General features: G+C 37.7%; 1 protein-coding gene across 1 annotated transcript in view; it reads left to right on the top strand.

The window, feature by feature from the left end:
* The window catches only part of CF2H8orf34 (chromosome F2 C8orf34 homolog), a 411,205-nt gene extending 392,411 nt beyond the window's left edge, over positions 1–18,794 (top strand). Inside the window, 2 exon segments of the mRNA XM_015084296.3 lie at positions 13,470–13,529; positions 16,611–18,794. Of these exon segments, the coding sequence (XP_014939782.3) occupies positions 13,470–13,529; positions 16,611–16,618 (68 nt within the window). The 3' untranslated portion in view covers positions 16,619–18,794.
* Positions 18,795–23,237: the final 4,443 nt, after the last annotated feature.

The raw sequence follows: 23,237 nt of genomic DNA, 5'->3' as shown, positions 1-23,237 counted from the left end.
TATTTCCCTGATGACGAGTGATGTTGAGCATCTTTTCATGTATCTGTTAGCCATCTAGATGTCTTCTTTCAAAAAGTATCTGTTCATGCCTTTTGCCCATTTCTTCACTCTATTATTTGTTTTTTGGGTGTTGAGTTTGACAAGTTCTTTATAGATTTTGGATACTAACCCTTTATTCAATATGTTATTTGCAGATATCTTCTCCCATTCCATTGGTTGCCTTTTAGTTCTGTTGATTGTTTTCTTTGCCGTCAAGAATTTTTATCTTGATGAGGTTCCAATAGTTCATTTTTATTTTTGTTTCCCTCACCTCCAGACACATGTCTAATAAGAAGTTGCCATGGCTGAGGTCAAAGAGGTTGCTGCCTGTTTTCTCCTCTAGGATTTTGGTGGTTTCCTGTCTTACATTTAGGTCTTTCAACCATTTCAAATTTATTTTTGTGTGTTGTGTAAGAAAGTGGTCCAGCTTCATTCTTCTGCATGTTGCTGTCCACTTTTCCCAACAACATTTGCTGATATCCATTGGCTATCCATTGGATAATATTTCCTGCTTTGTTGAAGATTAGTTGGCCATACGTTTGAGGGTCCTTTTCTGAATTCTCCATTCTGTTCCATTGATCTATGTGTCTGTTTTTGTGTCAGTACCATACTGTCTTGATGATTACAGCTTTGTAATAGAGCTTGAAGTCCAGAATAGTGATGCTTCCAGCTTTAATGTTCTTTTTAAGGATTGCTTTGGCTATTTGGGGTCTTTTCTGGTTCCATACAAACTTTAGGATTATTTGTTCTAGCTCTGTGAAGAATGCTGGTGTTACTTTGATACAGATTGCATTGAATGTGTAGATTGCTTTGGGTAGTGTAGACATTTTCACAATATTTGTTCTTCCAATCCACACGCATGAAGTGTTTCTCCATTTCTTTGTGTCTTCTTCAATTTCTTTCATAAGCTTTCTATAGTTTTCAGTATACAGATCTTTCATCTCTTTTGTTTGTTCCTAGGTATCGTATGGCTTTTGGTACAGTTATAAATGGGATCAATTCTTTGATTTCTTGTTCAGCTGCTTCACTATTGGTGAAATGCAACTGATTTCTGTACATTGATTTTACATCTTATGACTTTGCTGAATTCACGTATAAGTTCTAACAGTTTTTGGGTGGAGTCTTTCCGGTTTTCCATGTAAAGTATCATCTCGTCTGTGAAGAGTACAAGCTTGACTTCCTCCTTGTCAATTTGCATGCCTTTTATTGCTTTTTGTTGTCTGATTCCTGAGGCTAGCACTTCCTGTACTATATTGAACAACAGCGGAGTGAGTGGACATCTTTGTTATGTTCCTGACCTTAGGGAGAAAGCTCTCAGTTTTTCCCCATTGAGGATGATGTTAGCTATTGGTCTTTTATATGTGGCCTCTATGATGTTGAGGTAAGTTCCAAGAAAGTATCCCAATTTTTTTGAGAGTTTTTATCAGGAAAGGATGCTGTATTTTTCAAATGCTTTTTCAGCATCTATTGAGAGGATCATGTGATTCTTATATTTTCTTTTCTTAACATGATATGTCACATTGATTGATTTGTGGATATTGAACCAGCCCTGCATCCAGGAATAAATCCCACTTGATAATGGTGAAGAATACTTTTAATGAATTGTTGGATTCAACTTGCTGGTATCTTACTGAGAATTTTTGCACCCATGTTCATCAGGGAAAATGGTCTGTAATTCTCCTTTTTTAGTGGCATCTTTGTCTGGTTTTGGAATCAAGGTAATGCTGGCCTCATAGAATGAGTTTGGAAGTTTTCCTTCCATTTCTAGTTTTTGAACAGCTTCAAAAGAATAAGTATTAACTCTTTTTTTTTTTAATTTTTTAACATTTATTTATTTTTGAGACAGAGAGAGACAGAGCATGAATGGGGGAGGGGCAGAGAGAGAGGGAGACTCAGAATTGGAAGCAGGCTCCAGGCTCTGAGCCCTCAGCTCAGAGCCCGACGTGGGGCTCGAACTCACAGACCACGAGATCGTGACCTGAGCTGAAGTCGGATGCTCAACCGACTGAGCCACCCAGGCGCCCCTTAACTCTTTTTTAAATGTTTGGTAGAATACCCCTGGGAAACAGTATGGCCCTCGACTCTTTTTTGTTGTGAGGTTTTTGATTACTGATCCAATTTCTTTGCTGGCTATGTAAAACATAATTACTTTTAGAGTGAACTCTTACCTGAAGTCTCAAAACATGCATTATTTATGTATTTTTTATATTAAACTCCTTTTCAACAATATGGTTTGCAAATGTTGTCTCCCAATCTGTAGGTTACCTTTTTATTTTGTTGTTTCCTTTGCTCTGCAGAAACTTCCTAGTTGGATGCAGTTCCGCTTACTTATTTTTGCTTCTGTTGCCTGGGCTTCTGTCACATTTAAAAAATTATTGCTAAGACCAATGTCAAGGAGTTTCTCTCTGTTTTCTTCTAAGTTTTCTACAGCTACCAGTCTCATATTTAAGTCTTTAAAACATTTGAATTGATTTTTATGTGCATTGTGAGTTAAGGATCCAATTCCATTCTTTTGTATGTGGATACAGTTTTCCCAAAACCATTTATTGAAGAGACTATACTTTTCCCGTTGTGTGTTGTTAGCACTCTTGTTAAAGATTAGTTGACCGTATATGCTTGGGTTTATCTTTGGACTCCCTATTCTATTCTACTGGTCCATGTGTCTATTTGTATGCCAGTACCATATAATTGATTACTATAACTTTGTAATATAATTTAAAATCAGGAAGTGTGATGCCTCCAACTCTATTCTTTCTCAAGATTGCCTTGGCTATTAAGAATCTTTTGTGGTTCCATAAGAATTTTAGAATTGTTTTCTATTTCTGTGGAAAATGCCATTGGAATTTTTATAGAGATTGCTTTGAATCTGTGTATCATTTTGTATAGACATTTTAGCAATATTAGTTCTTCCGATTAGAATTAAACAAGAGTCCAGGCCAGAGGGCTTCCCAGGATTATTCTACCAAACATTTAAAGAAGAGTTAATACTTATTCTTTTGAAGCTGTTCAAAAACTAGAAATGGAAGGAAAACTTCTAAACTCATAATATGAGGTCAGCATTACCTTGATTCCAAAACCAAAGACTCCACTAAAAAGGAGAATTATGGACCATTTTCCCTGATGAACATGGGTGAAAAAATTCTCAATAAGATACTAGCAAGTTGAATCCAACAATACATTAAAAGAAATATTCACCATGATCAAGTGGGATTTGTTCCTGGGATGCAGGAATTTTTTGATTGCTGATTCAATTTCATTGCTGGTAATAGATCTGTTGAAATTTTCTTTTTCTTCCTGATTTAGTCTTGGGAGGTTATATGCTTCTAGGAATTTATATCTTTTAGGTTGTCCAATTTATTGGCATATAATTTTTCATAATGTTCTCTTATAATCATTTGTATTTCTGTGATGTCAATGGTTTTTTCTCCTTTTTCACCTGATTTTAATTCCTCTCTCTGTCTCTGTCTCTCTCTCTTTCTCTCTCTCCCCCTCTCTTTTTTCATGAGTGTGAATAAAGGTTTATCAATATTGTTGATCTTTTCAAAGAGCCAGCTCCTGATTTCATTGCTCTAATCTTTTGTTTTCTTACTTTCCACTTTTCAAAAAATTTCTGCTCTAATCTTTGTTATTTCCTTCCTTTTACTGCTTTTGGGTTTTGTTCGTGCTTCTTCTTCTTCTTTTTTTCCGGCTCCTTTAGGTGTACGGTTAGGTTGTTTATTTAAGATTTTTCTTGTTTCTTGATGTAAGCCTGTATTGCTATAAACTTTCTTGGAATGGTTTTTGCTGCATCCCGAAGATTTTTAACTGTTGTATTTTCATTTTCATTTGTCTCCACATATTTCTCAATTTCATCTTTGATTTCCTGGTTCACTCATTCATTGTTTAGTAGTATGTTAATTAACCTCCATATATTTGTGTTCTTTCCAGATTTTTTCTTGTGGTTGACTTTTAGTTTTATAGAGTTGTGATCAGAAAAGATGCATGGTTTGATTGTAATCACTTTGAACTTCTTGAAACTTGTTTTGTGGCCTAGCATGTGATCTATTCTGGAGTATGTTCCATGTGCATTTGAAAAGAATGTGTATTCCATTGTTTTAGGATGGGATGTTCTGAATATATCTGTTAGATCCATCTGGCTGAATGTGTCATTTAAGCCATTGTTTCCTTGTTGACTTTCTGTTTGGATTATCTCTCCATTGATGTAAGTGTGATGTTAAAATCTCTTACTATTATTGTATTACTCTCAATGTCTTCCTGTATGTTTGTTATTACCTGCTTTACATATTAGGGTGCTTTCGTGTTGAGGTACCTAAATATTTACAATAGCAACATCTTCTTGTTACATTGTCCCCTTTATGATTCTGTAGTATCCTTCTTTGTCTCCTGTTACAGTCTTTGTTTTAAACTCTATTTTGTCTGACATAAGTATTGCTACCCCAGCTTTCTTTTCGCTTCCATTTGCACGATAAATGTTTTTTCATTCCTTTCTCTCAATCTGCATGTGGCTTTAGGTCTGGAATGAGTCTCTTGTAGGCAGCGTATAGATGAATCTTGCTTTTTTAGCCATTTAATTCGTTCTTATGCTTCCTCTAGTCTATTATTTATTCCCTCTAGTGTATTTTTAATTTCAGTTATTGAACTCTTTTCTCTCATTTGTACTTTTTATGTTTTCTCTCTTTTTAAGCGTCTCACTGAGGTGCTCCACTCTTTTCTCCACTCCTTTCCCAAGTCCAGTGAGTATTTTATGACTATTACTTTAAATTCTGTATCAGGCATATTAATTATCTCTGTTTCCTTTACTCTCTTGCTGTGATTTTGTCCTGTTCTTTCATTTGGGACATAGCCTCTATCCTCATTTTGTCTAATTCTCTGTATCTGCTAAGAAAGTTAGGAAGTTCTCTGTATGTTAGGAAAGTCAGCTATGTCTCCTGCTCTTAAAAGTAGTGGCCTATTGAAGAAGAGGTCCTGTAGTGCCCTGCAGTGCAGTGGCCCCTGTTCACCAGGACCTGGTGCTTCAGGGAACTCTTCTGTTGTTTTGGCTGGCCGCTTTTTCCTTCAATCCAGTCATCTGCAGTGGTTTGCTTTGCCTGCTGTGGTCAGTGGTTGGTCCTGTGGGGTTAGTGAACCAGTCTGGGCCGCCTTGGGCTTGAGTTGGGTCAGACCCAATGCTGCCAGAGCTGTGGTATCACCAAACTGCAGGATGCTCTCCCTATGTTGGCCCTTGATAAGCTTTTGCTGGTGGGTGGGGCCTGCAGTCAGACCCCAGCCCACCTCTGGGGTTGCAGTGGAACTGGTATGTGTGGTTTACTTTTCCTCTTCCTGGGGTAGGAGTCAGTTCTGTGTGGTGTTGGCAGACATGGTCCAAAGGAGAGGGTGTGGGCAGGGTGAGCTGTTAGCCAGTTAGGTGGAGAGTATTTGTATTGTGCTGGTTCTGACAAGTGTCTGTATTTCTAGGCTGGGGATTAGGGGAGGGAAGTGACACCTGTCAGCTCTGTTGTTAATAGGAGAAATCTTTCAAAGATCCCCACCCTTTTAGCACAGGCTCTGAGATTAGTAAACAACAACAACAACAACAAGAACAAAAATCTTCCTGTATACCCCAGGTGTTTTTTAAACTGCTGTTTCTATGCCTATTCTCAGTGGGGCTGTTTGTTATGCTGTCTTTTTAAGGGTGGGAGCTAAGTTTCCAATTGTTCTCTGTCTCTCCCAGACCCACGCCTACTGATTTTTAAATTTCAGCTGTTAAGCCTCATTGATTGTAATAACTTGAGAGAGTAAGCCCCTTTGGTTTTCAAAGCCACATATTGTGGGGATTTGTCTTCCCAGTGTGGGTCCCCTGTGCCTGGGATGCCTGGTATGGAGTCTGTTCCTCTTTCCAATCTGCACCCACTGTGCCCCTCCCACCCCCAAAGAGTCCCAAGGGTCTGTTTGGCCCCGGACTATATCGCTGCCCTTTCTACCTCTTCAATATGGCCTATTCTCTACATTTAGTGGTGGACAGTCTCTTCTACCAGTCTTTGGGGCATTTTCTGGGTTATTCACATGATGTGGGTGTTATCCAGGTGTATCCCTGGTAGAGGTGAACCTAGGATCCTCATACGCTGCCATCTTTCCTGGAAGTCCCTGTTGATTGAATCTTGAGTCACATTTCTTTGACCTAAAGAGTACCAATTAATATTAATTTTGATTTGTGATTCTTGGAATGAATTATCTTTGTCTTAAATTTCTTTATTCTTTATTTTTGATGGGTATTTTCACTGGGTGTAAAAATGAAGGCAGCTTTTTTTTATTTCAGCACTTTGAAAATATCCTTCCATCAGTTTATTGTTTATTGTTACTTCTTCAAGTGTTTTTAAAATTTTCATTTTGTCTATTATTTTTGCAGCTTTACCTTGAGTAACCTAGATGTGACTATTCTCTGATATACCTTGGATTCTTTGTGTTAAACATGAGTGATAAGAATGCTTCTAAATCTGTAGCTTTCGTACCTTTGGCATCTTTGGATTTTCCATATTCTTTTTCTGTCAAGTCTTTGGCTTCTTTTCTAGTCAGCTGTTGCTGCGTAAAATAATCACCCAAAACATTAGTATCTTAAAATAACAATCATTTATTTAATTCATTCATGGGCAATTTGGTCAGGGTTTAGTAAGAAAGGCTTATATCTTTTCCATGCAGCATCAGCTGGAGTGATTTAAGCAGGGGTGGAGGATACATTTACAAGATGGGTAACTCACATGCTTAGATGTTGATGGTCACTGTTGCCCGAGAAGTCATTCAGGACTGAAGTTCAAGGACCTTGATTTCTCTGCATATAAAACTTTCATCATGCATCTCTCCATGGCATGTTTAGGCTTCCTCACATTATTGTAGCTGCCTTAGAAGAGTGAGTATCCCATAAAACAGGAAGTGGAATTTTTCCATTCCTTAAGGCCTGAGCCTGGGAACTCACAGCACTACTTCTGCCATTTTGTTGCATATACAGTCAGATATTTTTTTTTAATGTTTATTTTATTTTTGAGAGAGAGAGAGAGTGAGAGAGAGGGCATTAGTAGGCAGGGAAGAGAGAAAGGGAAGCAGAGAATCCAAGCAGGCTCCATACTGTCAGTAGAGCTTGATGTGGGGCTCCATCTCACGAACCGTGAGATCATGACCTGAGCTGCAATCAAGAGTCAGACACTTAACTGACTGAGTCACCTAGGTGCCCCTGCAGTCACAGATTATAGATTCAAGGTTAGTGGACATGGTTCTAGCAAGTTGGGAAAATACGAAAGAATTTGGGCGGGGGGGTATGTTTTAAAATTGCCACGGCCACCTGTTAACATGTGTTATATACTCTAACTGTATGTAAAATGTGCCCCACCTCTGTTTTCCATCCATTTGTTTCTGTGTATCACCCGGAATATTGTATTCTGATCTATGCTCAAGTTTATTATCTCTGTCATTAATGCTATCAAATCTGCTGTTTAACACATATATTACAAAATTGAGAAGATTTTAAGTGTGTTTTCTTCATTGAGAGCGCTGGTTTATTTCTATTTGCCCTTACTCTTACAGTGTGACCCTTCAGAGTAGCAACCCCAAACCTAGGGAATTAAACTGAGTCACCTTCCTCAGTAAGCCTGGGGCTCCAATTTTTGTCCTGTCTGCCTATGAACATTTTGTAAGTTGCCAGCCTCTCAGGAATTTCTTCTGCAACTGATAGCTACCTTTAGAGGAATTGTGTCCCCAAATTCCATGCTCATTTCTATTTATTTCCTTATTCTTCTAGATATTGACCGTTTAATACCATATTATTTTGCTAGCTCCCTGATGCCTTCACAGAGGCTTTAAAAATATTTCACCCAGCTGTTATAAATGTTTCTAGTAGCTGCTTTATCTGAAAATTTTACACAACCAATCCTGGATATTAAATTTCTTACTCTGATATATTTCAGTAAATGTGGGCAAAATCAGCACATTTTCATATAATTTCCTTTAGTTTCCACAGACTAAGAAAACATTTCTTTTTCATTACTTTAATTTGTGCCAAACATAGTGCCAGATACATAGTATATGCTTGCTAAATATTAGTAAGTTCTAAGGTTTTACTTTTAGGCTAAGCATACATCATATAAAATGGTTTCTATTTATGCAAAAAATGATGATTTATCTTCTATCCCACCAGGACTTCTTCTTGCTTCTTATTAGGTTTCTATTTACCTTTGCTTATGTTATTATTAATGACATTGTGTTTTTACTCCTGTGTGGAATTTGTTCCCAGACACTTGCTAGGTTCTCACTATGACTGACTATTGTGAGCATACGCATGTGTCATTTAATTTTCTCAGTGGGAGGCTAATTTTTTTTCTAGACATTATGATGGAGTGAGGAAAAAAAAAACCTAGGAGTCAGAAAACTCTAAGGTCCTCCTTCTTCCCTGTGGTTCCCAGGCTAGTAGACTGCAGAAAAGGGCTCACACTCAGATGCATCTACAGTTGCCCAGTTCTCAGACTTTAACTATCAGAGGTACATTAACTACATGGGAATAATACAGAATGCTTTCCCTCAAGTTTCTCTGCCAAACAATCTTTGCCTTTTTCTTACTAACCAAAAATAATTTATCTTTTCACTTAGGAAGCCACAGTTCATTTGTCTTATTTTTCTTAATTATTCTATGGTTTTTGCATTTAGCTTGCTGCCTCTAATATGCCTTGGAACTAGCAGAGGAGAGGATTTTATATTCCCATTGTGGGGCCAAAAGCGTGACCTCTCCCTTAGGTGGGTTCATGGGTGGTATGATCATCTTATGCAATGTGCTTTCTTATGTATTCTCGCAGGCTGGAAGAGTTCATTTCATATCTACTAATTGGGGCACCTGCATCATTGATCCCAGCCTACCTTATTATTTCCCTCTCCTTTTTCCTCCTACTTCAAACTTAAGTGCTTATTTACCTCAAACTGAAGGGGAAAAAAATCAAGGAACAAACTATCTCCTCCAGAAGATGCTATATTTCCACTGTGTGAGCTAGACTAAAAGTTGACCAGCATAGTCTCCTAAAAGGTAGTGGAATATTTGTTATAAGGATCTGACAGGAAATTGTAGCCTGAAGATAGGCATTGTGGGTGAAGAAACTACTTGTGTAGGCATAATAAAGATGGTATATGAGAAAAAAGTGGAGTTCTACGCATGGAACTTCAAGCATGTGGCAAAATAAATCTTTTCACTGAGAAAGTTAGTATATATTCTAATAGATATATAATTTAATAATGAATTAGGAAAATTGTCACATTAGGCTAACATAAAATAAAACTACAAAGTCTATTTGAGTCATTAGAATTCTATTATTCCATTTCTCCTTAAAGCCTAGTATGAGTAATTGACATTTTAGGCTTATATAGAAACACATGCATCTTCAAAAGAAGAGAAAATGAAGGGACTGACACTTATGACATTTTTGCTGGTAGGGGCTATGTAGCATCTCCTTTAATCCTTGTGACAACTTAATATGTAGGTGATATTCCTCTGCTTTTACAAACTCAGATCTGTTAAGTGTATCCTGTCCCAAGGATACATAATTAATAAGTGCAATTTACAGTCTAGCTCAATCCAAGGCCATATGTTCTACTCCAAAATGTCATTCCATCTCTATAAGCTAAAAAAAGGAGGGAGGGGGAGTGTGTGCATAGAGAGTATCAAGAGAGGAATTATTTCACCGGACACAGAAAGAGTTTGTATCATAAAGTTCTATAAAACTTGAAAATAAGAAAAAGTGACATATAAAGAAACAAGCAGTAATACATTTGGCCAGAAAATCTGCTTTTAATATAAACTTCAACCTTGATTTAGTTAAATTTACGCTGTGTTCCAAATTGTTATCCACAGGCAAAGTCATCCAGAAAATTAAGGGAGGCATACGTGATAAACATAAAAATTAAAATTTTGACAGAATAAAATAAATAATGTTTAGTAACTACATTAAGCGTGTTTAAAATCTCATAGTTCGATATTAAAAATAGAACAACTGTTCAAAGCATGCTGCCAAATTTCTTCAGAATGAGTTGTTTTGAAATGTTGACTAAATATCCCAAAACTATATATCAACTGCAGTATAATTAAACATTCTTCAGACCAAAAATATAGCTTTTCTTTATATTCTTAAACATATGTTGTATGTGACTTTCTCCTTCGTATTAGGACACAAGGAATTATCCATTTGTTAACATTTAAAAAAAAATTCAGCAAGTTTCTACTAGTTATGCCAGGCTTTATAATTTATAAATTGCTTCCACGTATTTAATCTCCAAAACTAACCTATTAGGGAAAATTTCTTCTTAATGTTCCTATTTTATATTGTAATTATTCAGCACATATTTATTTAAAAAATATTTGTATATTCACTGTTGATTTACTTAACAAATCGTTACTGAATGAATTGGAGGAATGAAGGAATGAAGAAATTTAGTTCGTCTTGGTTAAGTGATCCTTGAAGATCCCTTGAGGAGTAGCCAAGCCTAAATCTCTATCTTCTGATTATTCAGGGAGACCACAATGTCTAGCAACACAGACAAATAATAAGTGGTTCATCAGTCTACACAACAACACATGATGTGTTCGATGACATTCCATATGTTCAGGGTGTTGTTCCTCAGCAGTAATGATAATTCAATCAGAGTTGCAATGAACACAGAGCATTAATGTAATATTTACATCAGTCCCTACGTGTCATGTGGGATCACTGCCTGAGGTGATTTGTGTGGCTGTTTTTCACCGAATGAACCTGTGCCTATGGCATTTAAGAAGAAAATAATCAGGTTCTATGCTGTAAACAAAATATTATCTTTATTTCTAGACTTTATGGCTACTCTTTTGCTTGCTTTTTCTGCCCCCACCAAAGAAGCTTCATTTCTTACCTCCCCGTAGGTATGGGGAGTAATGGGCCATCCTCTGGATAAGCTGTGCTGTTTCACAGAGGGAAGCAGTGTAAGGCTGGATACCTAAGTCAGTTGCCATATAAGAGTAAGGGTCATGCAAAAAGTTCAGTTCAGAAACTTGAGATCAGTTAATTCTGTCTTTTATTTCTGTTATCCTTGGCCACTTTGCCTTGCCCCCCTGCCCCTTATCAAAATAAAATCTCCTCATGTATTTGTTTTCTTAAGCACTGTGGATGTATTTCCCAGATTTTTCCACTGTGCCCTATGGAACTGGAATTTTATTTGCAAACTGATTGTCTGGCAGTGCTATCCAAAGAACACTCTTCATGCCCCTCCTTATTTATATTTATTTATTTATTGGCCTTATTCAAAATGTTTCCTGGAAGACACCACTTCCCTTATAGCCTTTCCCAGGGGAAACTCTCTTTCTTTCAGTTGCCCTGTGTTAAGCACCATGAGGTAGCATTACCATTCTACCTGAAATTCCTCTCCTTTATAGGCACATGCTATTTGTCTAGCTGTCCTGTTTCTTTCCTTGTCACTGTAATCCTACCAATCACGCCTGTTCTTTCATGTGGGGTGCTTACATTTGAGTCATTGCTTTTCTCTCTGCCCCAATCTTATCATTAAGAAAACTTAACTCCTACTTGGGAGACTTATCCACTGTCTTACTATTGTAATTCTTTGGCCCTCTCAAATGTAGCGATCTTCTAAGGCAATGTATTTTTTTTCTTGTCTAATGTGAAATAGCATCCAACTCTAAAATCTTAGACTACTGTAATGCATTCTCTGTCCCAAATCTTCTACCCTTAAGGTTATCTATTTCCTACAAAACCTACACTTCAATTTTATTTTTGTACTTAGACACTTTGCTACTCCTTCTCTTCAACTATATGCAACTACATCTGGCTTCATCCTTCACCCAAAAGTCCATTCCATACAGAACAGTGATACACAAAGTGCGGTCCACAAACCAGCAGCACCAATATTAGCATCCGCGTCTCTTTGGAAATTACAAGAAATGCAACCCACAACAACTAAGTCAGAAACTCTGATAGCAAAGCCCAGCAACCTGTGTTTTAAAAAGTCCTTCAGATGATTCTGATACACTTAAAATTTGAGAACCACTAAGAGAGATCATTAAATGCATCATTATTTTATTCAAAACCCTTCCATGTATAAGATTTCTAAAAGTTTATCAAGTTCTCCAGCTTTATTCAGCATCCATTTTCCACATATAATCACCACTTTGGATCCAAATTTTTCTGTAGTTCCTACTTATCTGAATTTGAATACCGCAAAACTATGAAATGCCTACTGCTTAATGACTCTTGCAAAGGTGTTTCCCTTATCACCATCCTCCGTGGGGCATCCTGAGCTAACTTGCTCAAAGTCATGTATATACATAAGGGTGAAACCAGAATTGGAACTCAGGTGTGTCTGAGTACAAAACCTATGCTTTTTCAATTTTGCTGCTGAATTATGTGAAACAGCAACTGTACTGATATGAGTCTTTCACTCCAGTTGGAACAGAACTTACCAATGGATCTCTACAGATGTCTTAAAAAATGAATTATATGAAAATCTATTATCAACTGATAAATATCAAGTTATGTAGGACTTCTAAGAGCCGTTGATATGGTGGTGTATAAATTTCGATCCTCCAAAAAGCAGATATGGTATGTTTCTGTCCCAAATTCCTTAACCAAAGAACCATTTTTTGTGGATCATTCATAACAACACCATGCAGGGCGAGCATTCCAAGATCTGCTTTAGAAAACTTGGACTTAATCTATTTCCTTTCTCTTCAGGAAATGTGAATTGCTCATGTCCCTTAATCCCTTTATTTCATCTGCTTTTATCCTCCATTCTATTTCCCCACTCTTTTAAACTAGAATACTCTTTGCCTTTGTCCCACAAGCCACTGCTCTTTTCCCTCAGGGATGCATTCAGAGGAATTACATTCAGCATGTGATGTTATGTGCCAGGCATTATGAATAGAGTGTATATGTATTTATATGCACAACTTTTATACATTTCATAATAATTTTGTGATGATGATGATGTTAAATTGCAAATGTGATCGCGTAACAACTCTGTGATGTATATATACCCAATCCTGACTAAGTTGTGTGAGGGTAGCGACCGGAATAGCAATCCTTTCCTGCCTAACCCATGCTGGCCTTAAGAAATGAATGTGATTTATGTGAGATCTTCTTGAAGTCCACATGTATATTCACAACACTATCTGGAGGCTGGAGGGCATCTTGCCCTAGAATTTATTTCAAAATCAGCAGAAGTTTAAATTGAAAATGACCAGCGTGTGGAATAAGAATATACATACCATGAAGCAAGTTAACTTATATGTAATTGCAGCTCACTATATACTGTAAGTGTAGTTTTTTGATATTAATTTTGATTACCCTGCACTAGAAATTGTTTAAACTGCTAGGAGATTGTGTTTAATAGATTTTTTTTTCCTGGTCCAGCATATTCTCTCTTTTTCTTTCACTGTGCAGGTTCTGCTGATCTTCTCCTTTGTGTCCCATGCTCCTCTTGTCCTACACTGGTCTACTCTGGTATGTTTGCTCAGGGCACTTAATACCAATGTCAGGTAATTATCGGTGCTATCTTCAACTGCTCAAAGTTTGGATTTGTTTAATGTACAGTTCTCATGGCCTATCATGAGAAAGAGGCTTCCCTCCTACTCTGCATAATGTTTCCTTTTTCTTTTTGTGATATTCTATGGGTCTCGGGCTTCTCACGAAGTCTGTATTCTCCTATGCTGAAGTGAATTGAATCCTTCCTCCTTGGCAGGAAAATCCACTTCAGATATATTTGAGATGAAAACATGTTCCCCCACTGTGAAGAGCATGAACTTTGTGACACCATTAAATATATCTTGGACATACAGAATCTCAGAACAATTTTACATCCATGGGCATGAGGTTACTGTATGAACTGGATTTGTAAGATGAAGAATTTGCAGTTTCTTCTCCCACGTATGTCACAGAGAGAAGCGAAAGGTTGAGTTTGTCCTTAGCAATAACAGAATCACAGAATATCAAATTTAGAAAGAACCATCTGCTTCTCTCCCAATTTAATGCTGATCTCTTCTCCAGAATGCCCCTATGAAATGACCATGCAATCTTCACTTGAACATCTTGAATAATAGGAAGTATTCTACCTCCTGTGGCTGTTCATTCAATTTTATTCTGGTCTAATTGTTCATCAACCTAATATTGAGAAATCATCTAAAGAGATAATTTCTGCAATGCATCGCTGTGTAGTTAGCAAAATATTATGTTCATTGTGCATGTTTTATAATAAAACAAAAAATGTTTTATATTAAAACATGGAAAACATGTAGAAAAATGTGGACAGCCCAACGACCAATAAAAGATGATTTATTTAAAAAGTATAGCAATCTATATAATGGAATACTGTACATCTTATGAAGGTTGAGATATATATTCATTGGATAAATACATATATTTATACTGATAGTAACTGGATCCATCTGTCTATATCTATATATATTCTGTTGTGGAAACATTTTTATAATACTGTTACATGAAAAATGAGTTACAAAACAGTATATTAAATATAATTCACTTTTTGTTATATACAATGGATAGACGCATACACGATCATATATTTACATCTGCAGAATACTGTCTGGATGGTTACAAACAAAAATGTCTTGAAAAGATATCTGTATCCCCATGTTCAGTGGTATTATTTACAATAGACAAGATATGGAAAAAACCTAAGTGTCCATTGACAGATGAATGGATAAAGAAAATGTGGTACACATATACAATGAAATATTATTCAGCCATAAAGAATGAAATTTTGCTAATTGCAACAGCATAGATGGAACTTGAGGATGTTTTACTAATTGGAATCAGTCAGACAGAGAAAAACAAATACCATATTATCTCACTTATATGCGGAATCTAAACAACTGCAACAACAAACACTAAGCTCATAGGTACAGAAAACAGATTGGTGGTTGCCAGAGTCAGGGATTGGGCAAATAGGTGAAGGTGGTCAAAGAGCACAAACTTCCGATCATGAAGTAAATAAGTCATGGGGATGTCACATACAGTATGGTGACAAAAGCAGACAGGTAGGCAAACAGTAATGCTTAAGTTGTACAAAATGTTCAAAACCTACTTTAAATGAAATTACTTTCTGTTGCTCCAAAATCTGGATCCTTGTAGTTGCCTTATTTCTGGTTCTTTCTGTAAAACAGACAAAAATTTTATCTCTCGGGGCGCCTGGGTGGCTCAGTCGGTTAAGCGTCCGATTTCGGCTCAGGTCATGATCTCGCAGTCCGTGAGTTCAAGCCCCGCATCGGGCTCTGTGCTGACAGCTTGGAGCCTGGAGCCTGTCTCAGATTCTGTGTCTCCCTGCTTCATGCTCTGTCTCTCTCTGTCTCAATAATATATAAATGTTAAAAAAAAATTTTTTTAAATTTTATCTCTCTTCCACATAATAATTCTACCATTGTAGGAACACAAAAAGCATGTTGTTCTCTTCGTTAGTCCTTTACGTGTTCTTTGTATGACTTGCAGGTATACAGCCCTTCTACCCAAGAGATCTGAATAAGTAAATCATTCATCCGATTCATACTTAATAAAGAGCTCCAATGAAACAGGAACTACGCCAGAGAATGACATGTCACTATCATGTGACGAAATCACACACTGAACATTGTTTACATAAAAGACTCCTGATTATCGTTATATAGGCATTAGGGTGAGATCAGTGCACGCAGCAGGAGAATTCTACCTTGACTAGTGGTTGAAGGGGCCTGAGAAAAGTGGTTTTTAAGGCTAAGTCCTAAAGGAGTAGGAGTTAGTTAGATACAGGAGTTAGCTGGGGTTGGTTGGAATAAGTAAGGCATTCCAGAAAGGGAAAAGTATGTGCAAAAATAACTGGACTCCCTTCTTTCCTCTTTTTCTTCCTTTATCGTCTCCCTCTTTACCATCAAACAAATACTTACTGAGCAAACACCATGTGCAAAGTATACTTTCAAGTCCTGTAAGTAAGTTGGAGATTCATATTTTTCTTTCAAAGTATTTATGGTCTGGTGAGTGAATCAGAAATATTAAATATAGCTCAGGTACAAAGCAGAAGAAACAGGTATTATCAAGTATTCTAGGAGCATGGATATTTCCCTTGCCCTCCTAATCATAGTCTCCTGGGGAAAAAAAAATAAAGGAATTATTTTCAGTCAAGAAATATGGGCACATAGTTCCAGTGCTGAAGAAAGGACTTGTGCAGCCTAATCTATCTTATGCCTCTCTAGCCTTCTAAATTCAGCTTTCATAATTCCTTTCAAGCTAGTAAATGTGTACACACCTCACAAGTATTTCTCATTGGCCATATTTAGAGAGCAACCGTTCTATTTTAACCGTCCAAGATATCTGTAGAATATCTACTTCTAATTATATATACAAAAAAGGTTTATACAGATTCCAGAAATTGACATCCTGGCAATCCAGGATGATAAAGATAGGACCTAAGGTCAGTGCCATGGTAAAAGTTCACACAGGGTATAAGAAAGCATTAAAGTCCCTAACTTTCTTTTTATGCTGCACTGTAGAAGTATTATTAAGCACATTATCCTTTGTTTTGTTTCTCCCCTACAGGTCTGTGAAGCAGGCAGAAGTTCCAGGTGGTCCTTAAAGAAATTGCAATTATTCAAATCCTTATGTATAGTTCTAATTTTATTTACTATGTGTAATCACTTAGAGAATGGTTATTTTTATAATATCAATAATAAACAAGTACTCTTGTAACCAGGGGGTGCCTAAAGGTGTAATCAGAGAACACTAACCCTGGCAAAGGATTCTGGGGTGGTCAGGATGTCTGCTGCCTTTTGACATGGTTAGTGTCCTGGGTTTAGATTACTTTATACCCAGTTATTAAGATTACTATTTGATACATTAAATATTGCCTGATTCAAATAACTTTGCTTAAAATTTTTCTGTATTTTAACTTGTGTGGGGTTTTCTACTTCTTATATTTTTATAATACTTTATCATTTTTTAGATTAATAAACATTATACTTATCCACATGTGCCAAGATGTGCCATTTAGGTCTCTCTGGGAGTTAGCTGTTTGGTATCATCATCTGCCATGTGTGTTTTGTGCAGCAGCAAGAAGCATATTCTCTACCACTGCTCCTTCCTATGATTATCTTCCCTGTTCCTATCAAACAAATAACTGATATGTTAATCTAATAAAGCAGATCAATAAGGAATGAAATGCATGCCCCAGATCATATGCAATGAAAATTGTTGGACCATTTATCCAATTATTGAACCCAGTTAAGGTTATCCATTTTGCATTTGATGTATGCTTGCTTCTGGAATATATTCTGCACTGAAGCTAAGTGAATGGATCTAAGTAAATCTATTGAGTATCTCTATTGTCTGTTTTATCTTATTTGTGTGAACAAATACCTTATCTTATGTTTCTGACCCTTTAAAGGCATATGGTTAAATTATAAAATTGCCTGTATTACTGTGAAAGAAACAATGTTAAAGGCAAGAACATGGCTAAAGAATAAACAAAGAAGTTCTGATTGTATGAATGGAGTTACATTCCTAAATCAACTAATATAATAAGTTTTCTTACATTAACATTTTCATGTGCATAGAGACTCAAGACTAATTTTCACAAACGTTACCGGTTTTTATAGGTAGAAACAAATTAAAGGCTTAAAACACAGTACATTTTTGCACAGAAAAGAAAGTAGGCAAGAGAGTAAGTTTATGAGAACAGAACACTCCTCTATTTAAAAATCCTTGTGATAAAGAATATCTTCAAAAATATTTAACTGAGGATCGAAATATTTTCTCTATTAGGGATAGTCTTTCTTTAATATATGTCATCCCTGATGCCCTCATCCGAGCCAATTTGCCTCCAGCCTTCACTTGCTCAGCTTTTGTCCGCCTCTTGCCTCCTAACATTTTCCTGGAGACAATCACTCTCCTAAGTGCCACATCAGCCTCAGGAATCAGATCAGCCAGGATATCGGAATGTATATTGCTAAAAATGCTACCAAAGACCTACAAACCTGGGCACTAACTAAAGTAGTAAGCAGATAGATTTTAATCCATGGTAAACTATTGCAGCAGATAAGAACTCTGAACTGAACTCATCTTTGATTTGTGCAGAGGTGACTGCATGTTCAAAGGAAGAGAGGGAAAGTAAGGATGCGAATTGCCAGAGCTTGAGAAGAGTCGGGGAAATGGAAATTTATAAAAAGCAGACAGGGGAGTTAACCCATGCGAAACTCATTTGGGTTTGCTAACTGTGCTTATTGAAGTTTGACTTTCGTCCTTCCACTGAGACTGGGAGACAGGGGCTCTATCTTCAAGTGTTGGCTGGAAAAAAAAGTTGGCTGCTTTTGGCAGTCTTGTACTTTCCCAGGAAGGAACTTGACGGGGCTGGGGCCATCATCATGGAGATGCTGCCTTGACTGTTAGAAACTAAGTTTGTGTTTGTTCATGTCTTCTAACGTGGGAGTGGGTTGGAGTGGAGGAAATCATTTGTACTCAGAGTCTGCAGTATTTATAGGCCAACGTTGAGGTCTGGTCAAGAAAAGAGCTCAGAGGAGCCAGGCTAGAGTTTGGTCCAGAAGAGAATCTTCATCGGGGCACCTGGATGGCTCAGTCAGTTGAACATTCAACTCTTGATTTTGGCTCAGGTCATGATCCCAGGGTCGTGGGATCAAGCCCTGCATCAGGCTCCATGCTAAGCATGGAGCCTGCTTAAGATTCAATCTCTCCTTCTCTCTGCCTTCCCCTGTTCATGCTCGCTTTCTCTCTCAAAAATAAACTTAAAAAAAAGAAAAAAATCTTCATCAATGCCAGTCACACACACACACACACACACACACACACACACACACACAACCACAGTATCTGCCCTGCCTTCTTTGTCAACTCCTATAACCACTTTTGGAGGACAAGGACAGAGGCCAAGGCCAGTAAACAGCTAGAGCCCATATCAGGAGATTTCTCCAGGTTGCTTTTCTATCTCCTGTTTTAAATTTCACACATGAACTCTGAATCTCTTGGCACTTATTTGACTCCCCTTACTCATTTTACTTTATTTGTGTTTCCTTTTCTCTTTCTTTCTTTCTTTCTTTCTTTCTTTCTTTCTTTCTTTCTCTTTATTTGTGTTTCTTAACACAGCCCCAGAGTTATTGCAATTTTTAGGGCTTGAAAACCCCACACAAAAAGGGCTTCTAGAAATGCTCGTCACAACCCCCATTTTAACGTCACTACTATAGACAGATAGCTTTCAGCCCTAACTCATGCCACCACCTCCAGGTGTCCCTGACTGATAATCTCTGCTCTCTGGACATGGAAGCCAGACCCTTATTCTCAAAGATATCATAATCTAGTGGGGGAAATATGCCTATGAACAGTTAATTTAAATAAAATGTGGTAATGCACAATGATGAAGACATTTACAAGCTAGGATACTATGGGAGCACCAAAGAGCAGTTGGGAACCCATCTGAGATCTGGTCTTGGATGAGGATCAGTGGTGGGGTGAGCAGAAAGTCAAAGAAGATTCCATGGAAGAGATGATGTCTCAGCTGGTTCCTTAAAGATGAGATCAAGTCAACTGAGAAACAAAAACAAATAAGAAGGTTTTAGTGGGAGCAACAGAATAAACCTAGCATAGAACCCTGAGTGGGCAGAGTGTGCATGGGGATAACAAATGTATTTATTATTAGAACATGTAGAATATGAGATGATGTGGCAGTTGATGGGGCAGAGAAGTGGGTATATATGGGGCTAGGAAAAATCACATGTTCTATCCAGTGGTCTTCAAGTCTGGTGGCTCATCAGAATCACAGATACAGATACTTAAACCCTACTCTCTGGGATTAAGATTCGGTTGGTTTGAGGTAGACCCCAGTACTTACTGAAAAGCTTTTTATTTGATTCTGAGGAATATCCAAGGATGAGAGCCATTGCTAAAGAGAGCTACTAAAAATTTTCAGCGGTGGAGAGTAGAATGACACTATCAGATTGATGTTAGGATAGCTTGCTCTGGCAGCCAGTAAAACTGCAGAAATAGTAGACACAGGAAATGAGAAAACCTAGAAATGGGGAAACCAGTTAGGAAGTTGTTGTAGGAGTTAAAAATAAAAATAAAGTCTTATTTAGATTTATTAAGGCAAAAAAGATTCACAATCTAACTATAGTCGGTATACTCTGGAATCGAGGGAACAGATAGAATCAAAACTTATTTGAGGGCTAGAATTGTCAGCTCTTATGGAATTATTGCACATAGATGAGGACAATAAAGTATTGCCAAGAATGCCCCCCAGGCTCATGGCTTGGGTCTAGGGGCGGCTATAAAACAATGAAAGGAAGAACAGGGGAAATCAACTCTTGGAGATGATAACTACAGTGTAGATATGTTGAAGTGTACTTGCCTATTTGATCTCAAATGTCCAGAACACATTGAGGCCAAGTACAGGGCTAAAGATACAAACTTGTCATTCATGTGAATATATGGGTTTACAAAAACTATAAAAATGGGTCACATTGCCTGAGGAGAACCTATGGATGCCTCTAAAGAAGCACCTAAGAACACCTAAGTTAAGGGGCAAGGCCAAAGAGACTGCAGGAAGGAGACAAGAAAGAACTGTTGAGAAAGATAAGGGATAAAACCAAAGCAAGGGGTTGCCAATTACAAGAGAATGGATAACCATGATTTTCATGCTGTTTTCATGGTAGCTTTCCCCACTTAGATTTAAATCTTTCATCTGACCTTAGATGCACTATACATTCCCTAAGATATACTTCCTTAAGCAATGAGCTATTCTTCCTTTAACTTTTGGAAGGCCAGGAAAATGTTTGCCTTGAGTGGAGCCTCCAGGGATGAGACAGGCAGTACATCCTCATGTGATGTCAGTATAGAGTATGATAAGAGGCAGAGTATGATAAGAGAAGAGATATACCACATGAACTGGTAATTTTTCTACCTCCTTTAGGAAAAGGGGACATTTCCACAAGCTTTTGAGAATGTCAAACCTTCCACCCAGATTCATCTAACACTTACTCAACAATGCTTAATTGTCAAACACCCACTCTGTAATACCAGATTAGACTCTGAGGACTCAGCAATAGTGGGACAGTGTCCTTGCATTCTTGAGCTTTGGTTAACCTGCAATCTAAAGGAATAGGGGGGTTATTCAGGTGAAATTGGGGAAGGTGGAAGGGAATTAGGGATAGCAATGGAGAAAGGGATTGAAGACTATTTTGAGACAACAGCATGTATAAAGATCCAGAGACAAGGAATAACAAAGTGTATCCAATGAAATGAACAATTGAGCATGGCTGGAATAGAGGGGATGCACAGTATTGTCTGTAATGCAGATGAGAAGTAAGCAACAGCCATACCACATGTAGTCAAACTATAAAGAGTATTATAAGATATCTTACATTCAGAGGGCAGTGAGACACATGGAAGAGTTTTGAGCAGGTAAATACTAATAGTTGCATTTGAGAAAGGTGGTGTTTCACTTCACTGTGGAAAATGGATCATAAAGGAACAAGGCTGGCGGCCAGGAGAATGGTTAGGACACTGTTGCAGTGGTCAACATGAGACAGGAAGGAAGTGCATGGATAGAAGAGGAATCTAGATGGGTAAGAATTAAAGATGAGTGGGAAGTGTTTCAGACAACGGTCAGGTTTCTGGCCTAAACACCTGGTAATGAACTATGTTTGGAATGAGGAGAAGATGTTGAGTTCATCTGGGGGCATGTAGAATTTAAAAAGACTGGGACACATCGGAGACGTTGAGCACCATCAACATAAAAATGATTCAACAGCACACAACAGAAATCAAGGCAGTAGATGGCATCACGCAATGAGAATGGGTGCAGTCAAAAGAGAACGGAGCCCCAGGAACACACCAGCACTTAATGGACTGGAAAACTGATTTCAAAAGCAAAGATTTTGTGTACACTGAACAGAGTGGGTGGCCCACACAATGTTTCTAGGAAGTAAAAGGTCAAAATCAATGCACTTCAAGGTCCCTGGTTCCTGTAAGCACAGCTGGATTTCAGGAGTGAGACAAGCCTGGGCTCATTTGTTGAACAACCTTTAGTAGTCTAGTTTAATGAGGCTGTAGAAACTTCCTGTGGGTGGATAGATGGAAAAACAGCTCTATGTGTGTGTGTGTGTGTGTGTGTGTGTGTGTGTGTGCGCGCGCGCGCACGCATGTGTGTATGTAAGGAACATAGAGTTTCCCCTATTTAGGAAGAAAAATTAAGGCATTACCAATTTGAGGTCTCTTCAGTCAGTGTATAGAGGCACCTACTTTGAAAATTTATTTCCTTGGTCAATAGGGATCAAGAGACAGCTAAAGTCTTTAGGAAAAGCTCAAGAATTAGTCCAGCTGCAGCATTTTTACCTTCCCTTTTTTTCCTTCAAACTAATCACACATAAGTTTTGGGTTGATTTTAAGGAAAATAACCACTGCCAACTGCTGAACTCAGAGTCTTAAACATCACTCCTTTGAGGGAACATCTTTCCTGAGTCTTAGGGACAGAGCACTCCCCTGCTGCAAATTGTGGCTTGCCCATACTATCAATATTTGTTGGTTTTTCAACTTGCATTTGGCTCTCTTACCACTGTTTTTTCTATTTTTTTGGATTTTTAAAAAAAATGTCTATGGTAATTTCTTGTCTCTTTCAAGTCTTTGATGTTTATAGAGCCCATCTCTGTGAAGCCAACGTAAGTGACGTTGGATGTGAGCAGAAGCCATGATTTGGCAACTCCCTTCACCATTATAAGCATTTAAAATTTGCCTGAAAATCCCCAAGTGTTACATGCATAAGACCAGTGGTAAAATGATCCACTATCTGAAAAAATACAGTAGTCACACAGCAATTTTCTCTCAGAAACTGCCCAGCTTATAGCAAGGGGAGTGAATGGCTTTGTGGTTATACAGTGTACATGTCTTCTCAGGGGAAATGGCCAACCTATAGCTTAAAAATGGAGGCTTTGAAAGAACTTGCAACTAATCTGATACACTTGCATTTTCCAGCAGAGTGCATTATAGCTGTGACTGAAGGCCCCTTTGTAAACTTGCAACAAGCATTGGCCTGAGTGACCAGCCCAGGGTTTACCATCTGGATTCAAAGGGGAGACTGTTGTGTTTGTAGAAGTTTTATTACTGTATTTTGCAAAACTTTTTAGACAAAGATACGTGATATATAAGAATAAAGATACATGATAT

Source organism: Acinonyx jubatus, chromosome F2 (genome assembly GCF_027475565.1).
Source record: "Acinonyx jubatus isolate Ajub_Pintada_27869175 chromosome F2, VMU_Ajub_asm_v1.0, whole genome shotgun sequence".
In the NCBI taxonomy this organism is placed as follows: Eukaryota; Metazoa; Chordata; class Mammalia; order Carnivora; family Felidae; genus Acinonyx; species Acinonyx jubatus.
Note: the sequence above shows the minus strand (reverse complement) of the source record. Positions and strands in the feature narration are given on the sequence as shown.